At 35.5% G+C, this 17,866-nt stretch overlaps 3 protein-coding genes across 3 annotated transcripts; 2 read left to right on the top strand and 1 right to left on the bottom strand.

Moving 5' to 3' along the window:
* Positions 1-1,789: 1,789 nt before the first annotated feature.
* On the top strand, positions 1,790-7,174 carry LOC138310051 (acetylcholine receptor subunit delta-like; the record flags this gene model as incomplete). Its single annotated transcript, XM_069251197.1, has 5 exons — positions 1,790-1,939; positions 2,627-2,671; positions 5,005-5,120; positions 5,527-6,059; positions 6,483-7,174. Coding segments are annotated over 5 exons (1,275 nt in total), but the record flags the coding sequence as incomplete, so codon positions are not given.
* Positions 7,175-8,860: 1,686 nt separating this feature from the next.
* LOC138311012 (uncharacterized) lies at positions 8,861-11,004 on the bottom strand. The gene is made up of 2 exons (XM_069252439.1): positions 10,572-11,004; positions 8,861-9,900 (listed from the first exon to the last, which is right to left on the bottom strand). The coding sequence occupies exons 1-2, from the start codon at positions 10,969-10,971 to the stop codon at positions 9,476-9,478; spliced, it is 825 nt and encodes a 274-aa protein (XP_069108540.1). The 5' UTR covers positions 10,972-11,004; the 3' UTR covers positions 8,861-9,475.
* Positions 11,005-13,073: 2,069 nt separating this feature from the next.
* On the top strand, positions 13,074-17,612 carry LOC138310662 (uncharacterized). The gene is made up of 3 exons (XM_069251956.1): positions 13,074-13,220; positions 15,187-15,234; positions 15,908-17,612. The coding sequence occupies exons 1-3, from the start codon at positions 13,082-13,084 to the stop codon at positions 17,095-17,097; spliced, it is 1,377 nt and encodes a 458-aa protein (XP_069108057.1). The 5' UTR covers positions 13,074-13,081; the 3' UTR covers positions 17,098-17,612.
* The last annotated feature ends 254 nt before the right edge of the window (positions 17,613-17,866 follow it).

Raw genomic sequence — 17,866 nt, 5'->3', positions numbered from 1 at the left:
CTGTTGTTTTTGCTGTTGATGGTGATGGTGATGATGATAATATGATTATGATGATGATGATATGATGATCGATGACAAAATATTAGTGTTTACGCTGATAAACTTTAAAATTCAAGGTGACGATGAACTTGAACTTGAACCATTACACTTGTAACATATGCGGAACAACAGGCGGATTATGACATAAATGTATATAAAGCACACACACATATATACACATAAACATCAAGTAGTAATTAGCCAAACGTTATCCATTAAATAAAAATAATAAATCATGTACAATATACCAATGGTTAGCCTAATCCAATTTTGAATTATAACGATAACATAATCTGTATGAGCATTAAATAATACTTATTATAGCATTTAGTCCATAAACGTGACGAGTGTCTTTAACCATTAGGATTTACAGGAAGGGTATTATAGTGGTAGCCGACCCTACAAGGTAAAGTCGTCGGCTTCGAGCACTATCAAGAAAGTATTAAAGGTGCGATTACTTTAATAACAAATCTACTTACAAGGATTAATACGCGACAATGTAGCCTATATTAGGTCATATATCTGTTGTTCGGGTTTGTTTTAATTTTTGGATGGGATTGGACGGCAAAATGGACAAGTCGCCGGTAATTGTTATTCTACTGATTACAGCAGGTATGTTCACCAAACGCGGAATCAGCGAAAAATTAATAATTCATACATTACTCTACTTACACTGTTTTAGGGGTTTAAAATAACTTTATTATTCGTTTTTTTAAAGTGTTTACAATACTGTGCTATCAATAAAGCAGGTGATCCAATCGTCACACAACATTGAATTCGTACGATGGGTATTTGATTTTTATCATCATTATCATTATTTTAATATCTTCATATTATATATTTGGCTATATTATAGCAGTATATAATGAATGAAAATAAAGTATATCATGTAAACCAAAGCTACAGTACTAGTGTGTGTAGAGTCTTGAGAATTTGTTATCTGACAATAAAAACATTCGCCAGAGCTATTTTAGTCTAAATGAGTAAATACTTAAATGCATCTGAGAAATAGGTCGATTTGAGGAAATTTTATTATTTAAATACATTGCATTCGTAGTAATTGCGCGTATTATGATTACTTAGTAAGAAAGAAAGTGTTAATAATTTTAATTAATTTATACAAACGAAAAACAAAACATATGTCTGTAGAGAAAGGGAACTGAGCACAAACTACTCGTGAAGACATTTATATATATATACAGTAACACAGCACTGAAGTTACCGGTATATGTGCCGTAATATCCACACTCACGAATCAATAAGAGCTTTTCATATGTTATTCACCATGTTGAGAATTACAATACCTATAATGTTGTAAAGGTTTTCATTTTACAAGGAAAAGAAAAAGAACTTTAAACGTCATCATATTTACATCTAAATTGGAGTGAAATAGGCACATATGGTCATACCATGAAGTTGTGGTGTAAGATTAATTTAACGTATTTACATGTAGTGTGATTTGGTAACTGTAAAGTAAATTCTGCAGTTATATTTCCATCTAAACATACATACGACATATACATTTGTGTTATATCTAATGATAATAATACATTATAGATGTTTCTCTGTTCATTTGAATAGATTTATCAAACATGATGGTCTTCAAATGATGACTGAAGAAAAAGTAAAATGTTAAATGTTCGCCCAGTTACGACACATATAAAATTAATATAGAGAAATGTTTCCAATGTGTAGATTGACCTGCATTGTAGATTGACCTGCATTGATATGATATGGCCTATCTTTTCTCCAAGGATTACCTGTTGTGCATTCTATATACGCTCTGGAGGCTGATTTACGGACCCAGCTGTTCAAAACAAACGGTTACCAGGTCCAGACTAGACCGACTGCCACAGTGAAAGTTCATGTCACATTCAGTGTTCTGACGTTTAACACCCTGGTATGTACTGTTTGTGTGGATGACAAAAGGGATTCCATTAATGGAGAGCTACAGAATATTTGTATCTGTAGTGTGTCCCCAACATTGTCAGGTGTTTCGGTTTCTTTATTAAAAATGAACCCGATAGCCACTGTAAGTGTGTGCATCAGTTTGAGAAAGGTCAGTAAACTGGAGATATCCAACACATGTCCGACCTTGACAGGTAGACATTTTTATGTCAGATTTTTTTATGATCTGCACTAATGTGCAGTGCCAAGTCCTTATAGGATTTTAGTTCAAAGGGAATAATGTTTATTACATGTTGTATACTGAAACGAAATGTCACGCTGCAGTTAAAAAGTGATGATCGAAATATTGTTAAAATAAAAAAATACTTTCAACATTTACATTTTTTTTCTATAATGTTTTTAATTTTTATAATGTCCAGTCAATAAATAATGACGTAACTTGTTGTGACGTCATTAATGATTAGTCTTAGCAATAAACTATCTTAAACTTCCATTATATTTGGACCAATTCACCTATGTGATCGTATTTTAACGGTTATACAGTAAAAGTTCCCAATTGGGATTCTTGGAACTAATTTGCCAGCGTACTTAATATCTATTATGATGAAAATATTCTTAATAGAATATTAATTTAGTACTTTGTGATAATGCATAGATGATCTTTTTTTATTTCTAACAGGATGTTCGAGGCCAGTCTTTGACAACTACTGGCTATTTCAGTTTGGTATGTATTTTTTTATAACATAATGATTACCGGTAATATCATTTAATTACAATATGTTCTCCTATGATCAAAGGATTTGTCATCGGTTTTAGTGAGAGATTGTTTTGTCAACTCTTAGGGTATGACAGATTGAACATGAAAACAATTACACGACGTCATGATTTCATGCGGTGTAATCGTAGCATCATCAATATTAAGATGCAGTCCACGAAACCATGTCCATCTCGAGGTAAAAATGTTTCTTTTTAGGCTATTATTTCTTCTTTTCCTTTATTTATAAGGAAGAAAAAGAATCGTTCCATACCTATGAGGGTGTGACAACAAAATCACAACTCTCAGGGGCTTTTCCTTAATGTCCAGCCCTCGGCAAGCTTCGGGTTAGACGTTCATGAATTACCCATCGGGTTGTGATATCGTTGTCACTCTAACTAGGTAAGGAAAGATTCCATAAATTAATATTCGTGTTTGCATTACCATAATCGTGTTTGATTTTGTAGCGGTGAAGATATGCTACAATTGTATGTATATTCAATAACATAAATTAGTTAACATAAGATTCGAAGGTTCTCAGTGGAAATGATATGGTCAGGTTATTGAACATTAATTATTATCAGATGATGGTTTTCTTGGCTAAAATGCGCAACATACATGTAGTTATCCTAAGGAATAAGACACACTACCTTTCCTACTTTTTTTTCAAATCTGGGAAATTAAAACGACATTGATAAATTTTGGAGTCGCAAGAGTTATTAGGTTAACAGTAATACTAAACTTATCATCAATTAGTGAACAATTTAATTAAAATAACCCAAATATTTTTCTCGGAGTTTTTAGTGGGGTCAGTGGTGATAAAGTGAAATCCTAGTTCTCATTTTGTCATGGAAGACTTGACACCAGCAATTATGTGCTGATGACCCTTACGCACTGTCTTACTATATTTCTGATGTATACACTCAGTCTGTCCAAAACTAGCAGCATTCGTTAAGTTAAGCAAACATCAGGAGACAAAACCGAGTCATGCCTAATATTTTGACCTTTGTTTTCTCGAAATTTATATTCAGGACACTGCAGAAAGTAAGCTATTCTAAGCATTTTTCCCCGTTCCCCAGGAGGGGGGGGGGCATGTATTTTGCCCCCCCCCCCCCCCTTCCCCCCAAAAAAAGCTTCTTTAAAGATTAATTTGTTTATATGTCTTAGCAAGACAATCAATTCAATATTATTTTGAATTACACAACAATGTGCCGATGGTGTGAATCCGATATGTTCAGATCGCGCACTGTTGCATAATGGTAAGACGACACTCACAATTATCATTTCTAATTGGAGGTAACTTTTAATCGAAAAATTAACGTGTTAAGAACGCTTTAAAATCATTGAAATACAAAATATTAATATTTTTTCTCGGGCTAGACCCCCGGACCCTACAAAAACAAAAGATCCCGCGCCTACGTTGCTCACAAATTCAACAAAATGCATCGTAAAACTCATCTCAATCATTCTAAATCGTACAAATTTTTAAAAACCCACTCACCCCCGGATAAAAAAAAAACCCACTCAAATCTCGCGCCTTCGACGCTCGAAAAAATCATCAAAATACATTGTAAAACTCATCTCCGTCATTCTATATCGTATATTTTTTCCCGGGGGAGACCCCCAAAACACATAAATCTCGCGCCTTCGGCGCTCGAAAATTCAACAAAATGCATCGTAAAAACTCATCTCAACCATTCTAAATCGTAATGGTTTTTTCCAGGGATTACCCCGGACCCCACAACCTCGCACGCTAATTTGCGTATTCATTAATTTCCTGATAGCGACGCCACTGTTTATTGGTGGGTACAAGGATTGTGTGTAATGATAAATGGAAAAAAGTATATCAAGTATCTCCTGTGGGTGTGGGGCTCGCGAGGGGGGGGTGTTGTTACAAAATATTGAGGACCCTCCCCTCCCTCCATTACGTTTCATCTTCCTATGCCATTGTTTCACTGTCGTTATATCCACCCATGGACTATATAGAATGAAATAGTAAAACTAGTGGCAGTTCATGAGAAAAAACACTGACAAATTACAAGAAAGCAGAAACTTCTTCTAAAGATTACAAAGAGTGACGTCGAACTTCATAAGTCACAAAACCATACACAATATACCGCTATTAGATTCATTTAACGTATATCAAGTGACCAATTTAACTGCGCATCCATTGTCGTAGACAGCGCCCTCAGTTGTACTATGACATTGTCCAAAGATGTGTATAATGTATTACGATAGTAATAAGCCCTAGATTGTCGGGATGATATAATTTATAATCTTATAGTAAATGTTTGCTATTCTAGACTTGGAGTGATGACAGGCTCTCTTGGATTAATAATGCGACCTATAGTCGGGATGTATCTGTGTTCTACTCCAATGAGGACACAGTATGGCGACCGCCTGTCATCCTGTCGAATTCGTAAGTGTTATATTTCTGTACATCTCTATTATTCTCCAATGTAAGGAGAATTGAAATTCCCTTTTTATGCATATTGCAGTGTTATTTCCGTTACGAGTAGGTATCGATTGTTAGCCTACATCAGGATAGCTGGAACATAATTTACGCCGTTTTCGACGACAAATATGCCGCTAAACCCATCAAAAACATGACGTAACATTCGGGAACTAAACGCCAGCGCAGATAAATCTCTAATATGCATGTACATAATAGCAAAAAGTGAGTAAAATGACATATCATCAATTAAATCAACGAGCGGAATGAATAAAAGATTATGTAAACATTCAACAAACAGTATATATTTTTATCTAAAAATAATAACACAAAAAAGTATAATTAATGGATTGCTTTGATATATTTATTTCAGGGTCAGCGACATATCTGTTATGAGCGATAATGCAATACCGATACGTGTTTTCAAAGATGGAACAGTCAGTTGGACACCGTCCGGTATTTACGAAACACAGTGTGAAACGGATGTGTCGTATTACCCATTCGATACACAAACTTGCGGCATCACCATAAGTACATGGGGATACACTGCCAGGGAAATCACACTTGCTCTGGATTCTACACCTGTGGACACCACTTACTTCACAGAAAACGGCGAATGGGAATTCGTATCATATTACACCAGTTGGAGCACCAACAGACGTCGAGGTAGTTCGTTTTTTTCTTTGACTTTTCACATGATTCTGAAGCGTCGCCCAACGTACCATGTTCTTAATACGCTTACCCCTACTATTTTGCTGGCGTTTCTGAGCTGTATGGCGTTTAAACTGCCCCCAGAGTCTGGCGAGAGGATTGGATATTGTCTCACGGTGCTGTTGTCATACGCAGTGTATCTTACTCTAGTATCTACCAATATCCCTACTACCTCCGTCAAAACATCACTACTGTGTAAGTACTGTTGTTTAAAAAAAATAATTTGAAAAAAAAATATGATGTAAAATAAAAAAGGGTTAAACAAAGGATGGAAGAAAAGTAGAAAATTGAAATGAATGCAATGTTTTTAAGCTTTATTTTGTCGCTTTTGTGTATTGAATCGCAACACTATATCTTTGCAATTGGCTGTCAGCATTTCAACTGTATGGCAAAGAGCAGTAAATACAAGCAATTGCAATTTTTTAGATAACGCACAATTCAACAACTCAAAAAGTATAAAATGAAATATTACTTTGTATCATGGGCACGTTCTAGTTTTAGAGTTACATGTAGATTTAAATGCTTGTTTATATTTCTTTTTGTACACTACTATAGATTTTTCTTCTTCTTTTTTGTACTTTTAGAGTTATATTTGATTGCTTGTCTGTTGTGTTTCAGCTGTATACCTTGTATTTATATTGGCCCTCGGTATGGTGTCAGTCTTGCTGACTATTTTGGTACTAGAATGCCACTACACTGACCCGGAAGAGGAAGTTCCAAAATGGCTGCACAACACTTTAACCTTTCTAATGAAAATCACCTTCCAGAAAAAAGGATCAAACAATCGCAGTGGGTGTTGCTTAACTGGCAAGCGTAAAAATGACATAGACTGTTTGGAAACTGATCAACAGCAAAACTGCAAAAGCCCAACGAAGTATAACAATAATGACACAATTAAAAGTAATAATTACGTTGCAGAGGACAGTTTTACTTGGATAGAGATTGGCCAGCGTTTAGATAAAAGTTTTCTCCGTTTGTTTCTCTTCACTGTCCTCGTATCGACAGTGGTGTTTATGGTAGCTCTTGGCATTGGTTACGCTCTCAATTAATTCGGATGACTTTATGAAAATGAGGATCGGAGTCAGATATGTTTCTATGTTTTTATCGATAAAATAAAGTCAAACCAAACTGATACATGTTTACGACGATTTGGAATACAGAAGTACATACTTTGTACTCTAAATATACAATACTATTGTGCTTATGGTGAGAAAATATTAATGTGATTTTTCAAACGTTTATTGAGAATGAATAGCCAACAAATAAAACTAGAATTGTGAACAAGAAGACAGTTCAAAGTTAATAATGTATGTACATCAAAAGGCACTGTTTTATCTACCATATTATCTATGTTATACCATCGTGTTTTACTCTACTCCCCTGTGAGTAGCACACATGTGAAATCTGCTAGGTTTTATCTTACCTAGTTTTTGTGCATATTTAATTTTTTAGATCACTTGTGAGTAGTATGGTTTATGGAGAGACTAAAGTTCAGTCTGTTATTGTCAAGAATCTCATCTACGTCCTTGGTTATTGTTTACCATTTCTTTCAAACTCTTTTAGCTGTTTTTTAACGAAATAAATTTTATAACTTCCAAAACTATTGTGAATGTTATTTCAGCTTACAATAATAAGTTTGATGACTCGATGGTAATTACTTGAGTTGTTTTCTAGATTAAATGGCAGGGGAAATTTCGTGTCTACAAGCAATTAATAGCCTATATATCACTTTTCTGGATTTGCATATTTTAGAGTTGTCTGCCCTTTGTAGGTAGGTATTGATTGTGACGTCATGTGTTTACAAACTGTGCGAACCCGCGCATAGCGGAGTCTCATAAAAGTTTGGAAAAGTTTTTAAAAAAATTAAATTTGAAAAATAGTGACATCATTGCTTATAATTAAATTTTAACTACTTGCTAATATGAATAACGCTAAAACGTACGATTCCATTGATTTTACAATGGATTATTTTTTTCTGAATCAATATGCACCGTCGACGTCTCTATTGTGACGCCATGATAACGTCGGGTTTTCGCGTCATTCTCTGATTTTTTTCCCATAGTATATGAAGAAAAACAATCTGTCATTCAGAAAGTCGGATTAAATATGAAAACAAATAAAAATAAATATAGTATTATGAAGAAAAAGAATTTGTCAATCAGAAAGTCGAATTGAATATGAAAACAAATAAAAAATAATAATAAAATAATAATGTCAAAATGGATACATACACGCAAAGGAGGTTACACAGTTACATGTACAGACGAATATTCGACGGATAATCGAACCCGGGTTGTTTTTTATTTACCGCTGTTAATTTGTGACACCGATACCATGGTCTATACAAGTGGTAAGTTGTGCTCCAGTTTAACGCTGAGGGACGACGGGTTTGCCTATTGTCAGCATATATTTCTCCCATACTTCACATGTATATCCCATGGTTGCTAGGGAAAAATATCTCTATCTTACACAGGGGGGTGTAAGACAGCTTACACGCGCTAGACCATAACGTGACGTCATCAATACATGCGGCGTAACTGCGGCGCGCATTGTAGATGACGTCATCAATTTTAACGACGTTTCTGTAATAATGGCGCGATGAAAAAGCTTGAAACTAAGTGGAATTTCCTCATTTTTTTCTGCTTAGTATGGGAGAAAAAGAATCAAACATGGGTCTGTGAAATGGACAGGGATATCACAACCCTCGTGAAAGTTTTTGGCCGTCAACCTTCGGCGAGCCCCGGGTTGACGGGCCAAAATCTTTCACTCGGGTTGAGAGATCCCTGTCCCCTTCACAGACCAATGTAAGATTCTATTAGTCACTAGTGACATGCTTCAGTGACATGGCACTGTAAATTAAACAATAGTGTCTACCATTGAAAAGGACATAACGCTAAGATAATGCAGCCTTCAAAATTATACAGCCAATCACCCATACAAACAAGATGTTAATATAATGTATATCAATAAAAAGAATATATCTTGAAAAAGATTTTTGAGGCTACTACATCAACTTTTAAAATATTTTTTTAAATGTTTAATTTCACAAATATCAACAAATATAATAATAGCAAGAGACAAGTCAACATTTGTCCAGTACTTAAAACCATTTACTAGAAATAGCTATATATGGAAATATCCCGATGATCCCTCGTTTTACCGGCTAACCATTATGCAACAATGTGGTAGAAAATCGTATTATTTCACAAGTATTACCAAATGTAATCATAGTTAAAGAAACACAGCATTATGATCAATGTTTAAAACAATATACGAGGACTAGCTTTCGTAGAGAATAGTATGCTGGTTCATTTCTTAACAAAGACCAATCATCAACTGTGTTCCTAACTAAAAATATAAATGTAATTATTCCACAAGTACAACCAATATCATTAAAGGAATAACAATAATTAATTGTATCGCAGGATATAACTAAAACCACACACCAAGTTTGCAGGGGAAAAGTTTTTTTTAACAAATATAATTACAGGAGTAAGAATATCCAACAATACAGTCAAACTTGTCTAAAGTGACCTACCAATGGAAGTTCAAAATAAAGTCGCATTAGACAGGTGTATTTGTTTACAAGTAATAAATGAGTTATAAACAAACTACTGAAGTTTCCAACATGAAAACGTCGGACGAGCTAATGTACTATCACTTTTCACGACAGCCTTCCCGTCACGGAAGACGTCACCGACACGGACGAATACGTGATCCCCCTGACTTAATACCAAAACCACTGACTGTGACGTTTGATGATAGTCGTTGATTTCGTCCGAATCGGTGTAGGACGTTCCCTTGACAACTCCGTTAACGACGAGTTGTGTCTGGAAGGCTTTGTGTAAATCACACAGTATCGTCCACGAAAAGACATACACCCCCGACTCAGGTACAGTGTAGATTCCATCACTCGGGTTATATCCGTTCCCTAAGTCCAGAGACTCGTGGTTGAAGACGACTGTGGCTTGAGTTCCTATTGTGACTGTTGAAGATAGGTAGGAGTGGAAAGCAACAGAATGGAGAGACGATACACCTGAAAATGAATTACAGATTTTGGCCTGGTTATTTTCGGAATGAAATTTCGGTGTTCGCTGTTATAGTTAATAAATGTAAATGGATTTCAACGGGTTTTAATTTCGCAACCTGCTTTTAATTATATGATTTGTTTTATCCTCCCCGCGGAAATTGTCGCATAAATGTTATTTATGAAGTATATCAAAAGTCTTTAGGCATGAAAACATAAGTGAGTTTATAGTAAGGTTGTATTTATTGCTTTTGATTGCCTAACGTTATGCTCCCAACTGAATTTAGTCATAAATAAAATGTACCTATTTTGAACAGTGTTTGAGTTTAAGACTATGGCTGAGACACACCATATAGTCTAGTGGTAGTTGCTGTTCTTACTAAACGCCCAGCAGAATGCAAGGGAGTGTGACGACTGGTTCGTCCGTTCTCAGTATTAGGATGTCGAGTAAAGTGTGTTGTTCTGTGTCTCTGACAGCATGTTTCATTGAGATAGAACTTTAAAAAGGGCAAAAGGTTCACTATTACAACACGAACATACTGCAGTCTCCCAAAATTCAAAATAAGTTAACTAATAAATTCAAATGATGTAAATTAATTAACTAGTTAATTATGAATTGATTAATTAGTTAATTAGTTAACCCTTACATGAGGTGAAACTCCAAAATAACCAAAACTTACGATTCTCTTTAGTAGAACCATCAATGACTCTAAAAGCACTGTCAACCGACAAATCCAAGTCGTTCGTTACGTATACGCTAACTCCGGGCCGCAGGTTACGAGAAAACTTTGAAGAACCGGTTGATGATTTGACGATGGAGGGCGAATTTAAACGAGTTACTAGCTGTTCGAGTTCAACAACTCTCTGTTTAAGCTCCATAAAGTCGTCATTTTGGTGTTGAATTCGTCTTTCTAGTTGACGGATAATTTCGTCTCTTGAAGCCAGCGGGTGTTCTGGGTCATTAGTTGTCTGACGGGCAGAATCGGACGGGTCCGGAAACATCGGTTCTGATGTCGTCCAATTCGCTAGAACGTGTTGAGATAGACACAGAATCAACAGAATCAGAACCGGTACGTGCATCTTGTACGTGATCAGTAATAAAACTGTGTATTTAACCTATCCATAAAACGTATATATGTTTCTTAACTAGGGCACAGACACCTACCTCACAGGGAAACATAGGTATTTCTGTTAAAGAAAACCAGATACAACAATATGTAATGATATGATACCGGCGATCCATCCTTGATACTTCAAGGGTTACTACCACTTATGTTATATTCACCCCTGGAGGCAACATGAGACACAAAAATGTTTATTTTATGTACATTAAAGGAACTGTATAACAAAATACTGTGTTTAAAAGTGTTGCTTTGAAGTTTGGCGTCGCTCCCATGTAATCTCCACAGAAATTCTTGTGATTGGTCAATTATTTGCTCCTGTCTCCAGTTTACCATAAAATAGTCCAGGAGTGGATAAAACCTCAATGAGAGTAACCCCTGGAGTATCGAGGCTGCAGGAGATTATGCCAATTTTGTGCTAAAAGTAGTAATAAACTATTAACAAATATTCGCACTATTTCAGGAGATGGGAACAATTTTTTGTAAAAAAGAAAAGTACAGTATCTTTTATTTCTGGTTTATATCAAGATCGATGAATGAATAATTTAGGTTGGTTCGAAAGAATTATTTCAATATTAGTGTCATTGGTTAATTTCTTTTTTCCCCGCTGCAATATGGCAATAGTTGTAATAGGAGCAACATGTAAATGTATTGGCCTCACATGACCAATCTGATATCGAATCATAAAGAGGTAAAAATGGTATAAAGCTAGTATATTAATAATCCGAAATAAAAAGCCAAAATAAATTCAAAGTAAAATCAAAATCGTTTCTATGGAAAAGATATTCAGCCACTATAGGGCCTTCTTCAGTCCAAAATAACGCAATCGTGTAATGATATCGAATCGTTACAAGATAGTTTTTCGACCAAATCACATACCATTGAAAATCTGACACGGCATTCTTTTAATTTTTGTTTTAATAAGAATAAAATAAAAATGCATACAAATATTAAAGGGACAATTCAGTCTAAGAGAACATTAACATTTGTACATATATCGGAAAAAACCCCAGTTCTAATGGAAATTAGATCAGTCGGTTTTACTGTGATATGCCAGAGAAGCCCATGGTGGTGAAATGCGTGTGAAATGTTCAAACTCGCTCGCTGTCCGCCATTACACATTGTGGTCAAACATCATGTATGCCGAACCCTGTCCCTTGCTCGTAGAGTAATGCAACTTTTGTCTAGAACTGCTCAAATCGCTCCGACAGTAGTGTGTTTACCTTATTAGATTAATTGTCTTGCCTAAAAATAATTTTATCACCTCTTCAGTGGTTATGTAGTTCATTTGTTTAACGTGCGTGACATTGGCTCGGGTATGGGTACAGCGAACATATTGTACCTGCTTAATCGTATCGACCAACGATTTGTAATTACAATGGTATCAATTAAAATACTAAACAATGACGTGGATTTGTCAATATTTTATGTTACATTTTTCATAAGAAATGTAAAACAATACATTTATGTCATATTTTGTTTTTTTGGTTATGTTAAAGAATTAGCCTGAGTGAATTGTCCCTTTAATGCAATGTTTTTACGTGTTAACTTTACGTATTACCTAATACGTGCAAAGCAACATTTTATTGCGTGTGAACGCCTTTATATATATATAGGATCTTGTAACATGAATTAAGTGAAAAACATAGATATAATTAACATGCAATAATTAATTAAAACGAAATAAGCTTAACTTAATTAATGCTTTAATTAATCGTTTATTAAATCAAGCTTGAAAAGTTCATAAAATTTTGAGAAATATAATAAAGTATAAATCTAGGTTGAATAATAAATTATATATAACTTAAACTAATTGCAACGGCGCACACCATACATACGTACTCACATGCATACAATAATTATATGTATGAATATACCGAATGTACATGCAGATGTGGAAATGTACTGTAACCATCAAGTTATAACCAGGCATCGAGAGATTGTTATCAGGTTTTTTTCTCTCTACAGATTCGCTCTCATACGTTACACCGTATGTTGCCTACTTAAATATCAATCAATCATCCTACGGTTACCCCATATTGGCCCCATTTCGACTTGTAATCATAAACATGATTGACAAATCGCTGTCGGCCTGGGCATACAATATGGCGGACTCGGAGGTAAACAGTCGATCAATGCAGGATATCAGTTTGGCTCCCTCGTCTAGTGAAACAGCGAGTGATGTGTCTGGATTTGATGGCAACAGTGGTAAGAATGTTTCACTTCCACAAATTGCCATGATGTCGCTTAATGTTTGCATTTTCAGTCTAAAACAGAACAATCATCGTGAAATCATGATAGCTGCCTACGGCTGTAGCAAAACTATACTATGGGGGGCTCCCAGCAGGGTATTTCACGGCGTTTAATTTCACGCTTCTTTTTATTGTGTTATAAATATGCACTCAACATGATAACTTGACACTCCGTATACACATTGTAGTGCCGAATGAGATATGTCAACATGTCCTACATCTAATGCCTCGATAAAATAGTTCTTGTAATCTATTTATCGACTGGGATCACACACTGACCTACATCTACAGCTCGGCTCGAGCTCTCTATGTACAAGTGTAGATAGACGCACATACACCCCGTACGTTACACATGTGCATAGCAAAGGCCTAGAGACATGATCGACCCAAGAAAATAATGTAATGTTTACGCTCCTATATCCTCTTGTACCTGTAAGTCCAAAAATCAGCACAAGTATGCTCGACTAGCATTGACTATGACTACACATATGAATGTTCTGCTACTACGTATACATATAAATATTATAGGAGTCTGATTTTAAGAAAAACTGGCCAATCCAATCATGATAGGTGGTCTGATTTCATTGAAGCGTTGAAAAAACTTAACTCGGCCTTTCCAGTTTCCAACAATGTTAAATTGAACAATTAGCAAATTTCTGCTGTCAATCTGGTTATTAAAATACGTATCCATTACCTATAATCACGAACGTACGTATACAGTTGTATTCTCGGTTTAATTGATATCAGATATAGATATCTACTTATATGTTTTCTATAATTACGTGATACAATGTATATAATCGATTTTACAAAATTTGTTATTTTATAAATACAAAATGTATAGTGACATTTTCATTTAACAGCTCTTCATTTTACTGTTATTTTACAATCTTTTTGTCTACGCACAACAGTACTGAAATATACTATATACTGTATCCTCGATACTCCAGGAGTTCCGATCACTCACGATGATCGTAAGTGATCGAAACACCTGGAGTATCGAGGATCTATCACTGAATATCCAATATGCTAATATTCTTAATACTTATTTAATGTCATGATACCTGCATGTAACAGAATATTATACTGTCGATCCCATATTCTAATAATATCAATACTTACTCAGTTTCACGTTACCTGCATGTAACCGAATATGTATCTGTCTCATATCACATTATATTTGACAATGAAATATTGCCTGAAAAAGTTTAAGAGCACATACAGTTGAGATAGTAGTTGAAATCTATGCATGAGCGAAAGAAAGATATTTAATCAACAATACTGTTACTAAACATAATTGTGTAGCTGTATCTTGTTAAAACAAGAAAAAAATAAGTGGTATTGTGATATTTTATTGATATGTGGGTTCATGGGTTGATCACCTGTCAAATCGTTTTGCTTCGAGTATGATGTTCCTATAAGCAAATGTTAAATAGCATTATGCAATCACTGTATTATCTATAATATATAATGATTACATTTATCAATTGCTTATTAGTTAAGATTCCAAAAATGTATAATTTTAGGAATAAAGTACAATATTTATCAATATATCATTCAAGACAATTGTAGCATGACTATACACTGCCCTCTAAAAGTTCTGTTACATAGGTAAACACTTGCTTGCGATTTACCCCTGAGAACACTTTCGAAAAAAAAAATGAATTAGAAAAGATAGATAAGTTGATAAACAACACACATGTATACTAATGCCTGTATTAAAATGTGTACATATTTCTGTACTTTAGGTATATTTGTAAAACTGCACGTGTAACAGAACATGTGGAGGGCAGTGTATATTACAATTCCATTAGGATTTGAAAAAAATTGATAATATTATGGGCCTTATGTCACAATACTTGTTAATGTATTTTGATTTCCAGAAAAATTCTAATGAGGTTTGACTTCTGTTATTGTTTCAGACCCCGTGTTTGTCAAGACTGAGGTTGTATCCGGAGAAGAAAGCAATGGTAAGAACATACCACCGCTGCAATCGAAACATCTCGGAAATATTTCCGGCAATCTCCGGAAATATTTCCGAAAATTGCTGGAAATTTCTCCGACATGTTGCAGTTGACTGCCGTGATACGTACACTTTGCATTTGAGTACGTAATATATTAAACAAAGCAGACATTTAACATTTTCAAAATATTAGAAATAGTGAGAATCTCTATTTTATTTAAAAGAAAGTAAGTTATAACTAAAGAAAAAGATTGAGTACCGGTGACCTCAGAGAAAGAACAGATACACGAACAAAACTGTACATGTGTTACAGAAGAATGAGCGTCTCTGCGCATGCCTTATCGACAATATTGATAGTGTCCACATTCTTGTGAAAAATAGATGAAGCTATGCCCTAGCGTTGCCAACAACATCTGTATTGGCAAACATAGCTAAGGTCAAAGTCTGTGCCACTCAACTTTGGCTTGGGATTTCTTGCTATACATGTATTTGGGTTATTCCTAGTCTGTATGAAAAGCCTGATCAACAAATTATTTACATAAACATTATGGGGCTTAAGTTGCCGCTTAACAGCTTTCATAGTTTGTGTCTTTGATTGAAATGTGCATTTGCTATTAAACAAAATTAATCTATTTGTAAAAATGGGTTATACATGTCCGTTTGTATATCTGTAATTTCAGATGCATCATCCACTGACCTAAGCTTTTATGCAGCCAAGAGGCCACGCACCTACTACATGGATAGTTCTCTGAGCTCCACAGGAACAATTGCGCAACCGCAACCGGATATGCAGCACATAACTACTTCCGCTTTTGATGATTCGATCGACCGCCCCCTTGTGATTGTGGGCGATAGCAAGTGGACAACACCCGCCACCGGTTTATTGTTAGACTTATACATCCAAAATGAAGACAAGTTCAACAGTCCCCACATCAAGAAAAAACTATTATGGAGAAGAATTTCTGAAAGACTGAATGAAGCTGGTCATATGTTTGATTCGGAAAAATGTGAACGAAAATTCTTGAATCTAAAAACAACATACAGATACACAGTTGATCATAATTTACAAACTGGTAACCAGAAACGCTGTGCTTTCTATGACCAACTCAACAGTATTTTCAAATTCGAAGGAAATGGTGAAGTATCTACGTTTGGTATGGAGAATAATAGCAATAAGGATGATCGTACAAACACTATGTCCTCCAACATGAGCAGACCGATGCATGCCCCTTCGTCTGATAGAGGGGGCGTAATGGCCGCACCACATCCAGCATTCCCTATCATGAAGAATGATGCAGCATCGGCGCAATCCAACGCGCAATATCTGAACAGACTAACCAACGCCGTTTCCGGGGCCAAGGCAAATCATGTTTCCATGGTAACCAGGCATGACCAAGTAGCTGTATCGCATCAAAGTAGTCCCGTAAACACTGTCTCCTCACCAACAGAAAACTTTAATCGGCAGCATTTTCCACGATTTCCTCAAACGGCACACCATCGTAACGTCAGTGGCGGGTCTAGTATAAGCACACACCATCCAAATCACACCGTCGTAAATAGTAGCAATAGCGAAACGAACCACACACGAAGACCGCCAACATTCGCAAGTGACGACCATGGGTCTTCGGAACTCGGAAGCTCATCGGGTAACATAGACGAATCCGAGACCTCCCGATTTCAGAGAGGCCGCAGACGGAAACAGACAGAATTGGATTATCTTTTGGCCACATTTGAGCGTTATTGTGACGAGCAGCGGGATAGGGAGGAAAAACGCTTGAAATGCATGAAAGAATGGCATGATGAGGAGATGAAAGTGATGAACAGATTTCTAGATATCATTCAGCAGAGTATACAGTCCGGAAAATCCTGAGATTTTTACTTATAATATACCTGAAAGTTAAGGCGGCTATCTAAAGCCATCAGGCGTAGTTTTAATTGCAATTATCCCTTTCACCCCTGACGACCCATTTACGTCATTCAAAATGAAAGACTAGACTTGTTCATTCTGAAATTTCAGAGGTGAACGTGTTAATGAATTAACTGCAAATTTACGGGTATTTACAATGTTGCCCGCCTGAACTTAAATTGATGCAATATTTGAGTTTTTTCTTATGCTAGTCCCAAATCCACTGTAGAACTGCCCATGCGTTCAATTGTCATAGCTTCATTGTGGTCGTCTATAAAGACATCATCTTTATCCATCTGTATTGGCACTGTGTTGATTAGAAAACATTCTTGATATGTGGAAATGAGTATTTCTGTTCACTTTTTAACGTTATGAATGCGTGTATTTCTTTCGAAAAGTACAGACGAGTTCGAATTCGTGATTGTATGTACTGTGTAATTTAAATGAAAATTATACGAAAGTAAACGAAATGAAACACATATATTCGTTTGTTTACTTATTAAGCTTGTGTCTGTCAAAATAAGACAGTATCGCAACTGAAATTGGTGTTCTCGGGCGGTGCATGACAATTACCTATTGCAAGATGTCTCCGTTTTAAAGACTAGTCGAAATTAGTTGACGCGCGTCATAAATCGATGCTTTATTGCTACACGAGAAAGCCAAAGATAGATACAATGTATTCCCTTGGACCATACATTATTTTCTTGTATAGTGGAACTGTTGTCCTTTTTAT

Source organism: Argopecten irradians, chromosome 16 (genome assembly GCF_041381155.1).
Source record: "Argopecten irradians isolate NY chromosome 16, Ai_NY, whole genome shotgun sequence".
Lineage (NCBI taxonomy): Eukaryota > Metazoa > Mollusca > Bivalvia > Pectinida > Pectinidae > Argopecten > Argopecten irradians.
The sequence above is the reverse complement of the archived record's forward strand: the minus strand, read 5'-3'. Positions and strand labels throughout refer to the sequence as shown.

What these genes read in the sequence shown, in the direction of transcription:
- LOC138310662 (XM_069251956.1), top strand. Translation starts at nt 13,082, where the DNA reads ATGATTGACAAATCGCTGTCGGCCTGGGCATACAATATGGCGGACTCG. An exon ending in TGGATTTGATGGCAACAGTG is followed by an intron (nt 13,221 to 15,186) that starts GTAAGAATGTTT and finishes TTATTGTTTCAG; the next exon opens with ACCCCGTGTTTGTCAAGACT. An exon ending in ATCCGGAGAAGAAAGCAATG is followed by an intron (nt 15,235 to 15,907) that starts GTAAGAACATAC and finishes CTGTAATTTCAG; the next exon opens with ATGCATCATCCACTGACCTA.
- LOC138311012 (XM_069252439.1), bottom strand. Translation starts at nt 10,971, where the DNA reads ATGCACGTACCGGTTCTGATTCTGTTGATTCTGTGTCTATCTCAACAC. An exon ending in TGGTTCTACTAAAGAGAATC is followed by an intron (nt 9,901 to 10,571) that starts GTAAGTTTTGGT and finishes ATTCATTTTCAG; the next exon opens with GTGTATCGTCTCTCCATTCT.